The 17,517-nt window shown below is 41.3% G+C and overlaps 1 protein-coding gene across 3 annotated transcripts; it reads right to left on the bottom strand.

The window, feature by feature from the left end:
• Positions 1–263: 263 nt before the first annotated feature.
• On the bottom strand, positions 264–17,197 carry LOC127177350 (centrosomal protein of 164 kDa-like). 3 transcript variants are annotated; one of them, XM_051129605.1, is made up of 31 exons: positions 17,015–17,197; positions 16,488–16,597; positions 13,832–13,943; positions 13,501–13,744; positions 12,889–12,999; positions 12,722–12,805; positions 12,555–12,632; positions 12,029–12,130; positions 11,246–11,851; positions 10,319–11,074; positions 9,718–9,771; positions 8,816–8,878; positions 8,657–8,724; positions 8,002–8,263; positions 7,731–7,954; positions 7,530–7,616; positions 7,242–7,425; positions 6,868–6,942; positions 5,833–5,955; positions 5,590–5,733; positions 5,177–5,260; positions 4,274–4,342; positions 3,983–4,179; positions 3,743–3,904; positions 2,915–3,089; positions 1,630–1,737; positions 1,318–1,414; positions 999–1,235; positions 887–932; positions 673–774; positions 264–584 (listed from the first exon to the last, which is right to left on the bottom strand). In XM_051129605.1, the coding sequence occupies exons 2-31, from the start codon at positions 16,567–16,569 to the stop codon at positions 488–490; spliced, it is 4,833 nt and encodes a 1,610-aa protein (XP_050985562.1). In that variant the 5' UTR covers positions 16,570–16,597; positions 17,015–17,197; the 3' UTR covers positions 264–487. The 3 variants fall into 3 exon arrangements, with proteins under 3 accessions (XP_050985562.1, XP_050985560.1, XP_050985561.1); XM_051129603.1 differs by having other exon boundaries at positions 10,319–11,851; XM_051129604.1 differs by having other exon boundaries at positions 2,915–3,047; positions 10,319–11,851.
• Positions 17,198–17,517: the final 320 nt, after the last annotated feature.

The following is a 17,517-nucleotide window of genomic DNA, read 5'->3' as shown; positions in this document are numbered from 1 at the left end:
GATGCCCCGTATGTACACCGCACATGCTTTAGTTTATTATTTTGAGATTTAAGTGTTATTTCTAAAGCAGCTTTTCAAGGTTTTACGGCAGTGAAATCTAGCTACAATCAGAATGCTTTGAAATGTAAAAAAAACAAAAAAAAAGTTTTTTTTTTTAATTTAGACTTAAGACTGCTCTATGCCTGCTCAAAATTCAGTAAAAAGGTGCAACACTACATAAATTAGCCAATTTCTACCATCCAAATTAGAAACAGAAAAAATAATTATTTCTCAAGTAGCAAATTAATTTATTGTTTACAAAAATATGGTACAAATGAGATCTGCACATTGCACACAGCTATACATATGAAAATGTAGACAAAACTGCTTTGTGAAACTGCTTCTGAGCTTATAAATCTTCCACAATTCTTACAGCGCATAAACACGTCAAACACAGACGATCTTCAGCCGTCCTGAGAAACACACGTGTGGTTATATTTGAGCCGCTTCAGTAGTGATGAACTTTAATCTGGTTGTTGTCGTCGAGGCTGAGCTGAACTAACCCGCCGCTGCTGGACGCGCTTCTGAGGTTCGGGAACAGAGGACTGAGTGTGTGACGCTCAGGAAAACACAGACTGGTGCATTTGCTGTGTGTGTGTGTGTGTGTGTGTGTGCGCGTGTATGTAAGGATACATGTTGCGGTTCTTCCGTTGAGCCTCCAGCCAGCGTTTGTTTCCTTCAATGAGACCCTGCAGCCGCTGACCCTCGACCTCTGATGGACGCAGACTGGATAGACTGCACACACACACACACACACACAATCAGGCAGTTAACACTAAATATAAACATGGAAAATCAGAACTGTTTCTCCTGATAGAATCATCAACTAACACTAAAAGTGCCTCACCTCGGTGGTGTGTATCCTGAGTAGGTCATGTGTGCTCTGCTGGTTTCTATGGAAACAGAGATGATATTCAGATGATGCAGCAGGTGATGGTGTGTGTGTGTGTGTGTCTCACCTGAGCTCAGGCCGCTCCAGCGTGTCTGCAGTGTGTCTGTGGCTCTGTGTGCGAGTCCGTTGGCCAGTGACGGGGAGGGGTTTGCAGGCCATGCCCATGATGGGCGGGGCAGCAGAGGTGTGGTCAGAGGGGGCGGAGTCTGTTTGTGAGTTATTGAACCCAAAGCTCCCAACACAGAGTTCAGCTGACCTGAGATCAGCTGCAGAGAGTCGGCCAACTGCTGCACCTTCACTGGAACTGACAGACGTTCAGATGCTCGTGAACCACAGTGTTTCATGTCTACAGTGGTTTATATTTAAAGTGTGTGTGTGTGTGTTACCTGTTCCCTCTGGGCTGTACACGCTGCTCATCTCTGACTCAGTCACATCAAATGTCACTTTCCGATCAGCTGACCTCTCAGCGTCGTCACATGACACCTGGCACAAACACACACACACACACACACACACAAAATGAACTGCATACATGCATGGTTATGTGTGTTATTCACTTAAGATCCTGCATCATCTGGCATTTTTAAGGTTCTATAATATATTTCTGTCATACTTTATTCAAGTTAAACTAAACCTGTGTGTGTGTGTGTTGGTATAGTGTATATAGTGCAAGTGTGTGTATCTGGTGTGTGTTGTACCTCTTCAGTCAGTGATGTTTCAAGCTGGTTGAGTTTTTCCTCTTTTTCTTTCAGGAGTGTTTGACCCTTCTGAAGCGTCTCCCTCAGCTCAGCCAGATCCCTCACCTCCTACACACACACACACACACACACACACACACACACACACACATGGACTTCTACAGGTTTTCATGACTGCAGAGAGACTAACAGAAAACTGTAACTTTATTCACTTCATTTTTGATTCATTTGCTTACGCACTCTGTGGGATTTTACTCTGTCCTGAACTTAACCCTCAAGCATCCTTCAGGACAAATTTGGGCTTTTTTTTTTTTAAATAGTTTCCTTAATCTGAGCGGTACAAGACTTTGCTACTTTTCCTAAATTTGCCACCTGAACAAAAAATTGACTTGATTCAACAAAGGCAAGTGGTTGAAAAAAAAATTGTCCATGGACAAAAATGGGCACCCATAGAAAATGAATGGGAAAAACTAAAATTCAGAGCGTTTTTTAAACAATTTGTCCAATAAATCCAACAAAATGCGGATCATACATACACATAGGGTGAGCCTATACAACATTCCCAATGTGGCAAACACACACACAAATAAACACACACATACATACTCAGATCAAATTCCTACTGCAAGATTTGTTGATTATTCCCAACAAAAAAATGTCTGGAACATGCTACTTGTTAGGTTTATTGTTTATTTTTACCTGTTTGGCACAATTTGGTTGTGGTGGATGTTTTTTTTGTTGTTAAAACAGTGGTTTATAAATTTTAGGCTATATGCAGCCATATAGTGGCTATTTTATATTTTTGATATTTTGATATTTTTAATACCATCATATGTCAACCAGAATCCACCAAAGTCATCAAAACTTTAGGTTTTGGCTGGTCTGAACTTACTGGAAGTAAGTTTTTACTGAAGTATAAGAAATATTAAATATAACAAAAATATTTTACATATTAAAAGTTTGGTACTTTTACAGGTAAAAAAAAAAAAAAAAAATTAAACTGATATATATATATATATATATATATATATATTTTTTTTTTTTTTTTTTTAAATCAAAGACATTGATATGACATTTATTAAAAAAAATTGGATCACACCTGAAAACTTTGTGCTAAATTTGTCCACAAGGGGCAAATTAAGGTCTGTTATACAAAGAATGTTTAAGGGTTCAGTGAATGAACACACACACACACTCACACTCACACACACACACACACACACACACTCACACTCACACTCACACACACACACACACACACACACACACACACACACACACACACCTGCTGCAGGTTATGGTAGATCTGCTGTGATGAGCTCCCAGGCGTGGGGTCCTTCAGACTGCTGTGAGCCGCCCGCAGCGCCGCCTGTCTGTCTGACATGTGAGCGCTCTGCCGCTCCAGAAACTGACGAGCCCTGAAGAGAGACACGCTCTCATTCCACATGTACTGCCTCACGCTGACAGAGATAGAGAGAGAATAACACAATAACACACTCCAAACCCTTCTGTCCACAGGCAGAATCCTGCCGTCACTGAATCATCTCTGGGTTCAAGGGATAGTTCACCCAAAAATGAAAATTTGATGTTTATCTGCTTACCCCCAGGGCATCCAAGATGTAGGTGACTTTGTTTTTTCAGTAGAACACAAACAAAGTTTTTTAATTTTTTTAACTCAAACCGTTGCAGTCTGTCAGTCATATAATGGCAGTCACCAAATCTTTGCGAGTAAAAAAAAAAACATATACAAACAAAACCAAATTAAACCCTGCGACTCGTGACAACACACTGATGTACTAAGACACGAAACAATCGGTTTATGCGAGAAACTGAAAAGTTCGTTTCGTGTCTTAGGACATCAGTGTGTTGTCACGAGTCGCAGGGTTTAATTTGGTTTTGTTTGTGTATGTTTTTTTTTTTACTCTCAAAGATTTGGTGACTGCCATTATATGACTGACAGACTGCAATGGTTTGAGAAAAAAATCTTTGTTTGTACTACTGAAGAAACAAAGTCACCTGGGGGTAATCAGATAAACATCAAATTTTCATTTTTGGGTGAACCATCCCTTTCACTAACTCTACCCCTGATTCACACTCACACACACACACTCACTCGTCTACGCTGGTGTCGCTGGCGTCTGACCGCAGCAGCGGAGCCTCCAGATCCCCCAAACGCAGACCGTTCTCTGTCTTTCTCTTGCTCTTCTTCTTCTGCTCCTCCTCTGCTCCGTCCTGCTGATGTAGTTGCTCTGCTCTGCTCCTCTGCTCCAGTTCACTGCACACACACACGGCTGGTACTGAGCAGATCTGCAGGTGTGTGTGTGTGTGTGTGTGATGATGGTGGGAGTGTTACCTGACTCTGGAGGTGAGCTGCTCACATCGCTCCTGCAGGAGTGTGACTCTGGCCTCCAGCTGCTGTCGCTCCTCCATCATCCTGCTGTTCTCGTCTCTCTGTCGCTCTCGCTCCTGTCTCTCCCTCTGGAGATCTGCTCTCATCCGCTGCAGCTCCTCACGCAGCTCATCACGCTCCTTCAGCAGCTGTGGGAGAGACTGCACACACACACACACACACACACACACACACACACACAGGGTCATCATATTTTCCCCATGACTGTATCAGACATCTCCGTCTCACACACACCTGTAATCCTCTGTGAAGGTCCTCCTCTTCCTCACACAGCTGCTGTCTCCTCCTCCTCAGATCTGATGCCTGATGATGATTAATAAACAGCACTGTTAGTTTTTCTGTAGAACTGCAATAAAACAAATTCAAAGTTCATTTCCAGAACAAAAATGTACAGATAATGTACTCACCCCCTTGTCATCTAAGATGTTCATGTCTTTCTTTCTTCAGTCATAAAGAAATTATGTTTCTTGAGGAAAACATTTCAGAAATGTTCTCCATAAAGTGGACTTCTATGGTTTGTACTTCCAAAATGCAGTATAAATGCAGCTTCGACGGGCTCTAAATGATCCCAGCTGAGGAAGAAGGGTCTTATCTAGCAAAACGATCAATATTTTTCTAAAAAATATTCTCATCTCGTCTAGCTCTGCGTCAGCTCTGTGTAATCCGGGTCTATACAGTTAGGGTATGTTGAAAAACTCCCATCCTATTTTCTCCTCCAACTTCAAAATCGTCCTGTATCGCTGTTTAACTTTTTTGTGAAGGGTGTTTGATCTTCTTTACATGTTCACTTTGTAAACACTGGGTCGGTACTTCTGCATTGATGTAGGATGATTCTTCCTCAGCTGGGATCGTTTAGAGCCCGTTGAAGCTGCATTTAAACTACATTTTGGAAGTACAAACCATAAATGTCCATTATATGGAGAAAAATTCTGGAATGTTTTCCTCAAAAACTATTTCTTTATGACTAAAGAAAGAAAATTTGTAAATATTTGTTCTGGAAGTGAACTAATTCTTTAATCTGAAGTAAATCAGAAACTACAATTAAACTAATCTATAACTAAAGTAAAAAAAAAAAAAACTCACTACAACCAAACAAATTCTTGAATGTAACAAAACCTACATGAAAAGTTTTTGTACCTTTGACTGAAGTTCGGCCTCCTGAGTTTGAAGTTCTTTGGTTTGTATCTCCAGCTTCTCCATCCACTCCTGTAGCGCTGACTCCTACACACACACACACACACACACACACACACACACATTACATTCCTGTGATAAGTAATCTATCTGTCAGATCACAGCCAATCAGATGAGTGAGTGGGCGGAGTCTGCCTGCAAGCACTGTCTGGACAAGTATATGATCAAAAAGATTAAAAATGTTAAGCTGGATACACGCGTTCATTCACAGATTGGATGTTCTCATTTTATTTATTTTTCAGATCTGAGGTGAACGATAATGTCGATAATGCAAAAGGACAACAGTACACACTCAATTTTCAGTTAAAGGCAGTTTATCATTGAATTCAGATCTTGTGTGTGTGTGTATTGCTGACCTTCTGTGAGTGTGTCCTGCGCATCTCCTGCAGCTGTGTGTCCAGCGTGTGCTGTAGTTTGTGTAGTTGTGTTGTGTGTTTGGAGATCAGAGAGTCTCTTTCCTTCTGAAGAGATTCCAGCAGACGCTCCCGCTCACTGCTCTCCTACACACACATTAACACAGAAAGATCTCATCATCGCTGTGTAAATCAGACACACACATAGTCTGACGCAGTGTGTGTGTGTGTGTGCGCGTGTTGTACCTGCTCCAGGTGTGTCTCTCTCAGGTTCTGTAGCTCCTGTTGATGTTCCTCCTTCAGTTGTTCTAGTTTCCTCCTGTGATCTCGCTCAACGTCCTCCCGGACTTCCTGCAGCACTTCTGTGAGCTAAACACACACACGTGAACACAAACCAGTCAGGGCTGCACAATATCAGAAATTAAATCCCAATTATGGCTTAGTGCAATTATCAAAAGGCAAAGGCTGTGATTTAATTAAATCAAGACTATAGAATACCCAAGACGAGCCACTTGTATTGTTTTGAATTGGGAAAAACGCAACGCTCATTATGGCCACAAAGGCCCGCCTTCGGAATAAATGAGCCAATCGCTAATTGGTAAAGTCATCACATCACTGCAGATGTCATTAGATTAAAAAAAAATCTTTTTTTAACGCCACTTGAGCAAAAGAAACAACATTTATGATACGGTTGTTGTCAGATTTCATTGGTGATTTCAAATATGAAGTTTAATGGTAAACTTGGTGAACAGTTTTGGAGAATTTGATGTTTCCCCATTCAAAGAGAGAGGAGCGGCACTTGCCTGCCCGAGAGGCGTTTCAAAGATTTCCGCCGAGTGAAATGACTTGCCTTAAAGGGACTTTGATTAAATGAATATCTGTGCTGTGTGTTTCAGAGTAAAGTGTGTCACTGTGTTCTTTTACACGTGTTCTTTTCTGAGTCGCTTTAATGTTCGTTTGGAAACACAACATTCATCAACCATCTTCATAAACTTGTAATAAGAAGCGCTATAATCAACCATTGAGAAGCTTTAAGGCTACATGTGTTTTCCATCAAAATAAACATCGGATGGCTTTTGAAAATGAAGACAATAAGACCATAAATAATTTAATTTTACAGCTGTATTGTAAAACCACATAAATAAAACAACTAAATAATATTTTTTTGTCTTAAATACTTTTTAACTTTACCTTGAAACATTGCAATAGTAATATTCCTTATTTTGTTTAATATTTTTATTTATTAGTAGCAGTACTAATGTGTGTGTGTGTGTGCTGTACCTCTCTCTGGTATTCTACTAAAGGTTGTTCTGGTCGTGTGCTCCTCAAATCCTTCTGTGTGTCACTCAGTTTAGCCTGAAAAACACAACAGTGTGTCAAACACACACACAAATAAATATCTAACACTGACACTGCATAGACTTCTATCGTTTTTATATAGCATACATAACCTATTTATACATTTATTTATAACCCTAATCCACACATTAACCCTATAAAAAAAAACATCCTGCATTTTTTACTGTATTTTATATTTTGTTTCACAAATAATGACGTCCCCAAAAGGGAGGTTTTGGGGGGGTTTAGCTTGCTTTTGGGTACAAGTTTGCTCCCAAAATATGGTTACATAGAGACAGACAGACACACACACTCACCTGTAGTCTGATGGAGGTCAGCTGCTCCTCCTTCTTCTCTTGTAACCGCCTCCTCTCTAACCGGAGCTCCTCCTCTAACTCCTCCCTCAAGTGTTCGAGATCCCGCCTCCTCTGAGTCTCCGCCCTCTCCCGCTCCACCTCCAACTCTGAGCGCATCTCCTGCAGCTTCACCTCACTCTCAAGCCTGAACACAAAAGGGAAAGATGAGTGTGAGTGCACTTATGGTGATATAGAGTGTGTGTGTGTGTGTGTGTGTGTGTGTGTGTGTGTGTGTGTGTGTGTGTGTGCCTGAGCTGCTGTAGTTGTGTGTGCATGTCGTTGTTCAGTCGCTCCTCTTCATCTCGTCTCTTTTTGAGTATCTGCTCCTTCATGAGCCTGAAACACACACGTGATCTGCGTCATGTGATCTGCTGTACGCAGGTACACTCATGCACTCAGTCTGACTTGTATATCAGCAGCACATCTACCCAAAATGCAGCAGTGACTGACCTGAGCTGCTCAGCACTCTCCTCCTTCACCCGGCGCTCCTCGTCCTCCTCGTCCTTCATCAGAGCGTCTCTGAGCAGCTGCAGTCTCCTCTGCGTCTCCTCCATCAGTCTGCTCCTCTCCTCCTCCATCTGCCTCTCTGCGTCCTCCTGCAGCCTCTTCCTCTCCTCTTCATCACGCTTACGTTTCTCCTCTTCCTCCCTCTCTTCTCGTCTCTTCCTCTCCTCTTCATCACGCTTACGTTTCTCCTCTTCTTTCAGAGCTTCCTCTCCTCATCACGCATACGTTTCTCCTCTTCTTTCAGAGCTTCTCGCCTCTTCCTCTCCTCTTCATCACGCTTGCGCTTCTCTTCCTCCCGCTCTTCTCGTACTCGTCTCTCTCTCTCCGTCCTCTCGTGGTCAGCGGTGTCGGTTCTGCCGCGGGCGGTCGTCGGTCTCTGGTCATGTGACGACGTTCTGATGATGTCATCTGCGGGTGAGGAGGCAGCGGAGCGCGACGGCGGCGTCTGAGCTAACGTCACGTTTTTAAGCAGACGCCTGAAAGGAGACACAAACCATCATTTCCATTCACTAAAAACCATTAAAAACACTTCTAAAAAGTAATTTTTATTTTAATGAAATAAATATTCACTGAAATAGCCACAAAGTGCATCTTTTGACTTTCCATCAAAATATTCTGTTTACAGAATAACAGAATATGAGAGACTTATGAAGCTAAATACACACTGTTAATAACGCACTGAAAACTGAACATGAGTCTATATTTTATGTCTGCTTTAGTGCGGCGTTGAACTGACTGCTTGAATGCAGTTGCTTACTGGATCATTGGACAGAAAGCTTTCCCAGAGTTTAGTCATTTGGTCTAGAGTGCTCATGCTCATCCCTAACTTATACCATCATCATCATCATCATCATCATCATCACACACACCTGTCTGCAGAGTCAGAGACATCCACACAGCTGTCCACATCTGCCTCGCCCTCCACTTCCTTCCTGTCCTGAGAGACACACGGACAGAGAGACCGAATGAGTCTTTATTTATATCTGTAGAGTTAGGAATATAAAGGTGTGTGTGTGTGTGTGTGTTACCACTGCAGGCGACAGATCCAGCAGGTCAAACACATTCTCTGAGAGTTTGGAGCGGAAACCAGTCTGAGGAAACACATGAAGAGGATCAGTAAGACTTGTAATGCTTTTTAAAGAAGTCTCTTCTGCTCATCAAGGCTGCATTTATTTGATCAAAAATACAGAAAAAAACAGTAATATTGCATAACGTTATTACAATATAAAGTAATGGTTCTTATTTTAATATACTTTAAAATATAATTTATTCCTGTGATCAAAGCTGAATTTTCAGTATCATTACTCCAGTCTTCAGTGTCACATGATCCTTCAGAAATCATTCTCATATGCTGATTTATTATCAGAATGATCAATGTTGGAAACTGTTGTGCTGACAAATATTTTTTTGGAACCTGTGATTTGTTTTTTCAGGATTCTTTGATCAATAAAAGGTTAAAAAGAACAGCATTTATTCAAAATATAAATCTTTTCTAACAATGTAAATCTATGCTATCACTTTTTCCTAATTTAACACATCCTTGTGAATAAAAGTATTAATTACTTTAAAAAAATGAAAGAATAAAAATGTAATTGTTAAATAAAATGTAATAAAATGTACATTAATAATAAATCAGCATATTAGAATGATTTCTGAAGGATCATGTGACACTGAAGACTGGAGTAATGATGCTGTAAATTTGAATGTATATTAACAGAGAAAAACATTGCTTTACATCATAATATTTCACAATATGACATTTTTTTCTGTATTTTTGATCAAATGAACACAGCCTTGATGAGCATAAAAAACATTTTTAAAAGCCATTAAAAATCTTATTGATCTCAAACATTTGATTGGCAGGATATGTGACGTGTGTGTGTGTGTGTGTGTGTGTGTGTGTGTGTGATGTGTGTTGATGAGGTCATACCTGCACATTATCAGCGGATGAGAGTGATGCTGCTGCTTTACCGTCCTCAGACTCCTGTCACAGAACAGGACATGATATCAGACACGTGTACATCAGCTCACACACACACACACACACACACACAGCAGTATGGAGAGAGGATGCTGGGAGATTCAGCTCTGCTGCAGAGAGGAGCTCTCATTGGCTGTGGCCGGCTGAATAAACTACTTAAACTAGTCTTACGAGTCAGTCATCTAATTTCTTAATTTTTTAGGACTGGTCATCATTTTAAGTCAGTAACATAAAAGGCTAAATTGGCCTAATTACGTCTTGACTAACTGATAGACTAGTTCCGTCTCTTGATGTCACATGACTGTGCTGAGACACGCCTCCTCTCTGCAGTGACACACAAACACTGAACGAATCACTGAACGAACGAATCACTGAATCAAAGGTTTCGGAGGTGATTCACACAGACCCAAACAAACACAGACTCCAGCGCTGCGTGTGTTGTGTGGGACGGAGTGAAGCATCCAAACACAAACACAAACACAGGCAGGGCGGGGGCGGGGCACGTGGAATGGGCGGGGCTTGCGGGCAGGGGCGGGGCACTCAGTCCTACCTCACTGGACACTGGATTCCACTGAGGCACAAACTTCCCTGCTTTAACGCGTGTTAATTGAGGGCGAGAGCTGTTACTGTGAAAGCGTTCGATCTCCTCATCGTCGCTCTGAGCCTCACACACCTCTGAGACGCATCCTTCACTCTCTCTCTGCTCTTCCTCATGTTTATCCTCCTCTGTCTCACGCTCCTTCTGCTCCTGCGGCTCTGAAAGCCTCTCCTCCTCCTCACAGTAAACACTTCTGACAGCCTCTTCTTCTCTATTAATAGTTTGATTGTCCTGTCTGTGTGTTTCATCCTGTTCGTCTCTTTCAATCATCTCTTCTTCCATGTTTCCATCATCTTTGGTCTCTGTCTGATCTCCTTCAGTTCTCTCCTCCGTCTGGTTTTTCTCCTCAGGAGTGCTGAATCTCTCGATCTGTTCATCAATCTCCTCACTCTCTGTGTTTTCTGTCTCTTTATCTCTGATCTGTCCATTTTGTTCTTCCATGTTTTTTTCTTCATCTTTAATCTCGGCTTCATCTTTGTCTTCAGTCCTCTCGTCCTTCTCTTCAAGACTGTTGAATCTCTCAATCTGTTCATCAACCTCCTCACTTTCTCTGTTCTCATTTTCTTCATCTCTGATCTGTCTGTTCTGTTCTTCCATGTTTTCTTCATCTTTACTCTCAGTCTGATCTTTCTCTTCATCTTTCGTCTCCTTCATCTGGTCCTTTTGTTTCTCCTCAGGAGTGTTGAATCTCTCGATCGGTTCCTCGACCTCCTCACTCTCTCTGTCCTCCGTCTCTTCATCTCTGATCTGTCTGTTTTCATCTTCTCGGTTTTCTTCATCTTTACTCTCAGTCTGATCTTTCTCCTCGTCTTTTCTCTCCTCTGTCTGGTCCTTTTGTTTCTCTTCAGGAGTGCTGAATCTCTCGATCTGTTCCTCGACCTCCTCACTCTCTCTGTTCTCTTCATCTCTAATCTGTCTGTTTTCATCTTCTCCGTTTTCTTCATCTGTCTGATCTCCTGTTCTCTCCTCCATCAGGTTCTTCTCTTCCTCTTCAGGGCTGTTGAATCTCTCGATCTGCTCCTCGACCTCCTCACTCTCTCTGTCCTCCGTCTCTTCATCTCTAATCTGTCTGTTTTCATCTTCTCTATTGTCTTCACATGTCTGATCTCCTTCCTCTATCAGGTTCTCCTCCTCCTCTTTAGGACTGCTGAATCTCTCAATCTGTTCATCAGTCTCCTCAGTCTCTCCATCTCTGATCTGTTCGCTCTCTTCTCCTGTCTTTGCATCATCTTTAATCTCTTCTTCTATTCCCTCCTCCGTCTGGTCCTTCTGTTTCTCCTCAGGACTGCTGAATCTCTCGATCTCCTCATCGTTCTCTGTCTCTTCATCTCTGATGTCCTTATCGTTTGACTGCTTCTTGTCTTTGCTCATCTGCTCGTCTTCCTCACACCCGCTGGACGCCGCAGCATCCGGGGTCAGAGGTCGTGAAGCGGCGCTGCTGCCGCCCGCCGCTGTGGAACGGAGGTGACGTCCACGCAACGAGTCCTTACAGTGGAGGGATGGAGTTAGAGACAGACGGACAGACAGACAGACGGGCTGTGAGGTCACATGCAAACCTCAAACAAACAGGTGTATTATTAACAAAGACAAACAGAGAAACTGCAGAGACAAGCAGAAGAGAGAGACAGACACAGACAGACAGACAGACAGACAGACACGTACCTCTGAAGGTGATTCTGGACTGTGATCCCTCGACAGGGCCAAATCCTGCAGTTCAGGTTCCGTTCTTTCTTCAGGAGGAATCGTCACACTGACCTCACTGTCCTGAAACACACACACACGTTGTGTTTCCATGTTTTATGGGGACATTCCATAGGTGTAATGGTTTTTATACTGTACAAACCGTATTTTCTATCGCACCTACACCTAAACCTAGCCCTCACAGGAGACTGTGCACACTTTTATTTTCTCAAAAAAACTCATTCTGCATGATTTATAAGCTTGTTTCCTCATAGGGACCTAAAAAATGTCCCCACAAGGTCAAAATTTACTGGTACTACTATTCTATGCTTTTTAACCTTCAATGCTTGTCTTGTCTAGCTCTGCGATGTGCAGACTCTGTGTAATCCGGGTGTGTAAAAACTTTTCGACATACCCTAACTGTATTGATCCCGAAAGAACGTGCTGTTCTCCAGCAGGATGGGATGTGTTTGTGTTGATGTGTTTGTGCTGATGTGTCGGTGCTCACCTCGTACTGCAGTCCTGCTCCCAGAGCGTCCAGATCCAGATGGAGGTTCTGCAGGAGTCCGGCTGAATCCTGCGGCCTCTAAACACAAACACACTGAGATCTGATCCAGCGTTCAGTGGGACTCATGTATTCTCTCTCAGACGTATGTGTGTGTGTTTCAGACTCACCTCTTCCTCTGAGATCTCCTCGTCTTCCTCAGCGCTCCTCTCCTCCTGAACGCTCCTGACAGCAGCAGAGCTCGACGCGCCAGCCTGACGCACACCGGTGACAATCACAATCCAAAACATAGTTCACATTCATAAATCAGAACTCAAATACATTTCTGCAGTTTTACCCTGAGAGACGTCTTGAGCGGCTGGAGTCCAGACGAGACGCCCAGAGAACCTCTGAGAGGAGCGACAGGAGCCTCAGACAGACTGCGGAGAGGAGCGAGAGGAGCCAACACCTACAGACAGACAAGAATGAGACAGATCATTCACATCTGATATAGTTCAGCAATAGTTTTTGACAGAAATTAATACTTTTATTTATTAAAAATGCATTAAATTGATCAAAAGTAAGAGTAAAGACATGTTCCAAAAGATTTTGATTTCCAATAAAAGCTGTTCTTTTGAACCTTCTATTCATCTGTGAATCCTAAAAAATTAAATTTATGATGGTTTGCACAGAAATATTCTGTTTTCAACATTGCTAATAATCATAAATGTTTGTTGAGCAGCAAATCAGCATATTAGAATGATTTCTGAAGGATCATGTGACACTAAAGACTGGAGTAATGATGCTGAAAATTCAGCTGCGCATCACAGAAATCAATTAGAGTTTAACAGATATTCACATAGAAAACAGCTGTTTGAAATTAGAATAATATTTCACTGTTTTTACTGTATTTTTGGTCAAATAAACACAGTCTCTGAGATCAGAAGAGACGTTTGAAGGCTGTTCTCACCCCTGGAGCTCTGACTCCCTCTGGCTCCTTCTTCTTGTCTTTCTTCTTTTCTTTCTTCTCCTTCTTCTTCTTCTTTTCCTTGTCTTTCTTTACAGCGGTGCCGGCGGTCGGAGGGGCTTTGGCGTGTTGGTTGCGCTCGCGCTCCAGCTCCACCAGGCGGCGGTAGTGCTCGTCACACGGATGATCCCATGTGGATTGACCCGTGGTGAAGTTGAAGTAGTAAACCTCACCAGTGACGTCCTGACTGAACACACACACACAGTCACTTTCTGTGTCCATGTGAACATGTGTGTGTGTGTGTGTGTGTGTGTGTAATGTAGGCGTGTGTTACCATGGTTTCCACTCGGCCGGCAGCGGCACCACCATCCCCTCTCTGGCCAACCACAGCAGCTCTGGCTCTCGCTCCGGGTCGATGCCGATCTCGATGGCGTACTCGTGGATTTCTGATCAACACACATGAATCGTCAGCACACGTGTTCTCACGACACGCAAACAAACAGCAGCACTTACTGTCCTCATGTCACTTCAGACCTGCATTGACCTTCTTTTCTCAGCAAAACTCAAAAGAAGATTACTTTCAAAGAAGAGACGTTCATTACACGAACTAAAACACCCGGACACTGCTCACAATATCTGCTTCACGTTCACTCACACAGGTTTGAACGTCCTGAGTAAATGACGACAGAATGTTCAGTTTTTAATGAATTAGTCCTTCAGTGTTTACAGTCACAATGATATTCATCAAAATAATCAATCATGTCAATGTCAACATGTTTGAGTGAGTCTGTCATGAACATGTGTGACCCTGCACCACCAAACCAGTCTAAAATATTAGTAGCAATAGATAAAAATACATCGTATGGGTCAAAACTCTCAGTTTTTCTTTTATGCCAAAAATCATTAGGATATTAAGTAAAGATCATGTTCTATGAAGATATTTTGTACATTTCCTACCGTAAATATATCAAAACTTAATTTTTGATTAGTAATATCCATTGCTAAAAACTTCATTTGGACAACTTTAAAGGTGATTTTCTTTTGATTTTTTTGCACCCTCAGATTCCAGATTTTCAAATAGTTGTATCTCAACCAAATATTGTCCTATCCTAACACACCACTCATCAATGGAAAGGTTATTTATTCAGCTTTCAGATGATGTATAAATCTCAGTTTAAAAAAAAAAGACCCTTATGACTGGTTTTGTGATCCAGGGTCACATTCCACAATCAAAATAAAGAAATAAACTGTATTTTACATAAAATAAATGACATTATTTTAATGATTATTATTAATGGCAAGTTCTCAGTATTATAATAAGATAAAATTGATGATACATTATTTATACTGTGAAATATTTATATCTCACTGTATTATTTGTTGTATGTCCATATAGCAGATTTTAATTTAAAATTAACTTTGCTCAGAGAGGATGATGAGACTTGTGTTTTATTGAGTTATATGTAGTATCATTGAGATACAATAATGGTTTTTGTTTTAATATTCTCCTTTTGCATTTTAATTTTAATTAAAGTTTTTTTTTGTTTGTTTGTTTGTTTGTCTCTATATAGTTCTTACCCATTTTAATTTCAGTTTTAGTTATTTGAGTACCTCAAGAGAAACTAAATGAAAATATGGAAGCCCTTTAAATAAACAAATAAAAATAAATTAAAAGCTCATAATTTTGAAAAGACTTAAATTCACATTTCTGAGCAAAAACGCAAAACATTTTTAATCTGTGTCAGAAAAAGCTTTTGTGGGTGTTTAAAATAAATACATAAATTAGCTAACTTTTATTTAATGAATTTTATTTTATAAAGTAATGGAAATGTTTTTTAACGGAAAACACGGACGGAATCGCGGAATCCAGTCATATAAATGGAATGTACTGTATACTGTTAACACTAAATGCCACGGAATTTTTCAAAGTTTGGATGAATTAATCAAAAGTAGGACCGTATACTAGAGGTCTGCATTCCCGCGGGACTCGACCAGATTTTTTGCGACGCGGGAATAAATTTACAAACAAAACGCGGTAGCGATCGGTAACTCTGGTGTAATTTGGACGGGAGCAGGCGGTGTAATAATTTCCTTTTCCCGACGTCCTTTCTGAACAGCATGTCTGTCCTTTAGTCTTTGGCTTTACTCATTCTTATAGAGCACCTGTACGGCCTGCGCTCATGACTGTTATGCACGCATGGACTGCGGCGCATTTTATTGGCAAGGTCTGTGCACGCAGGATTTGCATAACGGTCATCAGAGCGGGCTGTACAGACAGAGGATGGCACATGGCCGAGCAAAGTGTGGATGCGCTGTCCTTGAAGGACGTTCAGCTTGGACTAGAAAATGGTCAGTTTACTGTTAAGAAACCGACATCTATCATTTAGTCTATTACTACTTGTTGTTGTATTTATATATATTTTCCTTTGTGGGAGAGACGCTGAAATCGACGTCGGGACATTTTTTCGTTAAAAGTTATTTAATTTCGTCATGGCTACAAGCCAACGGATTTGTTCTTTTGCTTATAATTGTAAATGGCAAATGTAATTTTTGTTTTCAGCTTTTCCTAAGCTACTGTGTTGACAAAAAAATGTGACATTTGTATTTTGACACATATCGGTTCAAAATATCGTTTATCGGTGCATTTGATCTGTAATAATCGGTATCGGCATCGGCCCTGAAAAACACATATCGGTCGACCCCTATTGTGGGGACCGGCTTGAGGTCCCCATGGGTACAAAAGCTTATAAATCATACAGAATGAGATTTTTTGAGAAAGTAAAAATGCAGAAAGTTTTCTGTAAGGGTTAGGTTTAGGGGTAGGGTTAGGGTAAGGGGATAGAAAATACAGTGTGGACAGTATACAAACCATTGCGCCTATGGAGAGTCCCCACAAAGATAATAAACCAGACATGTGTGTGTGTGTGTGTGTTCACAGACAGACACGTTATTCACTCTAATCACAGTTCTGAGTTTAAAAATCCTTGTACCTTGTTCTGAAGGGATGTAGTTTTCATCATAGTCTTCCTCCAGCACCAGCTGATCTCCGATGCGCAGCCCCGGGGTCGTCATGGCGACGGCGGCGTGACAGGAGCGCGCACTGCAGCGGTAACGGGCCTTCGATTAATTTCCCTGAATTACTTCAGATTAAAACTTTACAAACACACCACACAACGTACATAGCATTTACTTAGAAATGAAACCGCTGCTTATTAAATCAACACTTTATAATATCGACACCGAACTGTTTGCGTTTACCTCAGAAAAACGGTCGAACCGCTGCTCTCTGTTAATAACAAACATGAAACCGCAAACATAAACAGCACTTTAATGATGATCCATATCTAATAACAAGCCGGAACGACTAGATTGAACGACTGAATAAAACAATATAAAAGCACATCATCAGTAGAGACTGAGAGAAAGTTGGACGGCGAGTGTCGCGTTTATTAAATATGAAATACAATAATTCTTAATAATTACGATGATCATTTAACGCGATTAGTTTAATCCTCACCTGCTCTCTGATCCCACGCCTTCAGTTCTGCCGTGTTTTTAGAAGCATTGTGTGATTGTACAGCTCTGCTGCTTCAGGTCTGAGATGTTGTGGATTTCAGAGGATTTTCTGAATTTAAAACAGAAAGTTTAAAAACCGAAGCGCCGCGTCTCCATCACAGCAACCACACAGGAACATGGCGGCCGCGGCAGCCGCGCTTCACAATAAAAGTCCCGCAACAACGCATGCGCTATTACACCTACGATAAATAGACCACTAAAACATGTATACGATTTTTATTTTAATCGATTAGAAAACATGGAAGGCATCTGAAATCGTCTAAGAAATTAGTGTGAACTTTCTGATATTTTCATAACAATATTTCAGTGAAAACAAAATAAATAATAATGCGGTCCAACCATTAATCGTATGCAAAATAAAAGTTTTTTGTTTACATAATATATGTGACCCAGGACCACAAAAACAGTCATAAGGGTACATTTTTTTGAAATTGAGATTAATAC

This window comes from Labeo rohita, chromosome 15, assembly GCF_022985175.1.
Source record: "Labeo rohita strain BAU-BD-2019 chromosome 15, IGBB_LRoh.1.0, whole genome shotgun sequence".
NCBI classification, from domain to species: domain Eukaryota; kingdom Metazoa; phylum Chordata; class Actinopteri; order Cypriniformes; family Cyprinidae; genus Labeo; species Labeo rohita.
This window is presented reverse-complemented; position numbering and strand designations above follow the sequence as displayed.

Excerpts from the sequence above, each read along its gene's own strand:
- LOC127177350 (XM_051129603.1), bottom strand. The coding sequence starts at position 16,569 with ATGACGACCCCGGGGCTGCGCATCGGAGATCAGCTGGTGCTGGAGGAA. Across the intron at positions 12,131-12,554 it reads GAGCAGGACTGCAGTACGAG|GACAGTGAGGTCAGTGTGAC; the intron begins GTGAGCACCGAC and ends TGTGTGTTTCAG. Across the intron at positions 7,617-7,730 it reads GAGAGTGCTGAGCAGCTCAG|GCTCATGAAGGAGCAGATAC; the intron begins GTCAGTCACTGC and ends TGTGTGTTTCAG.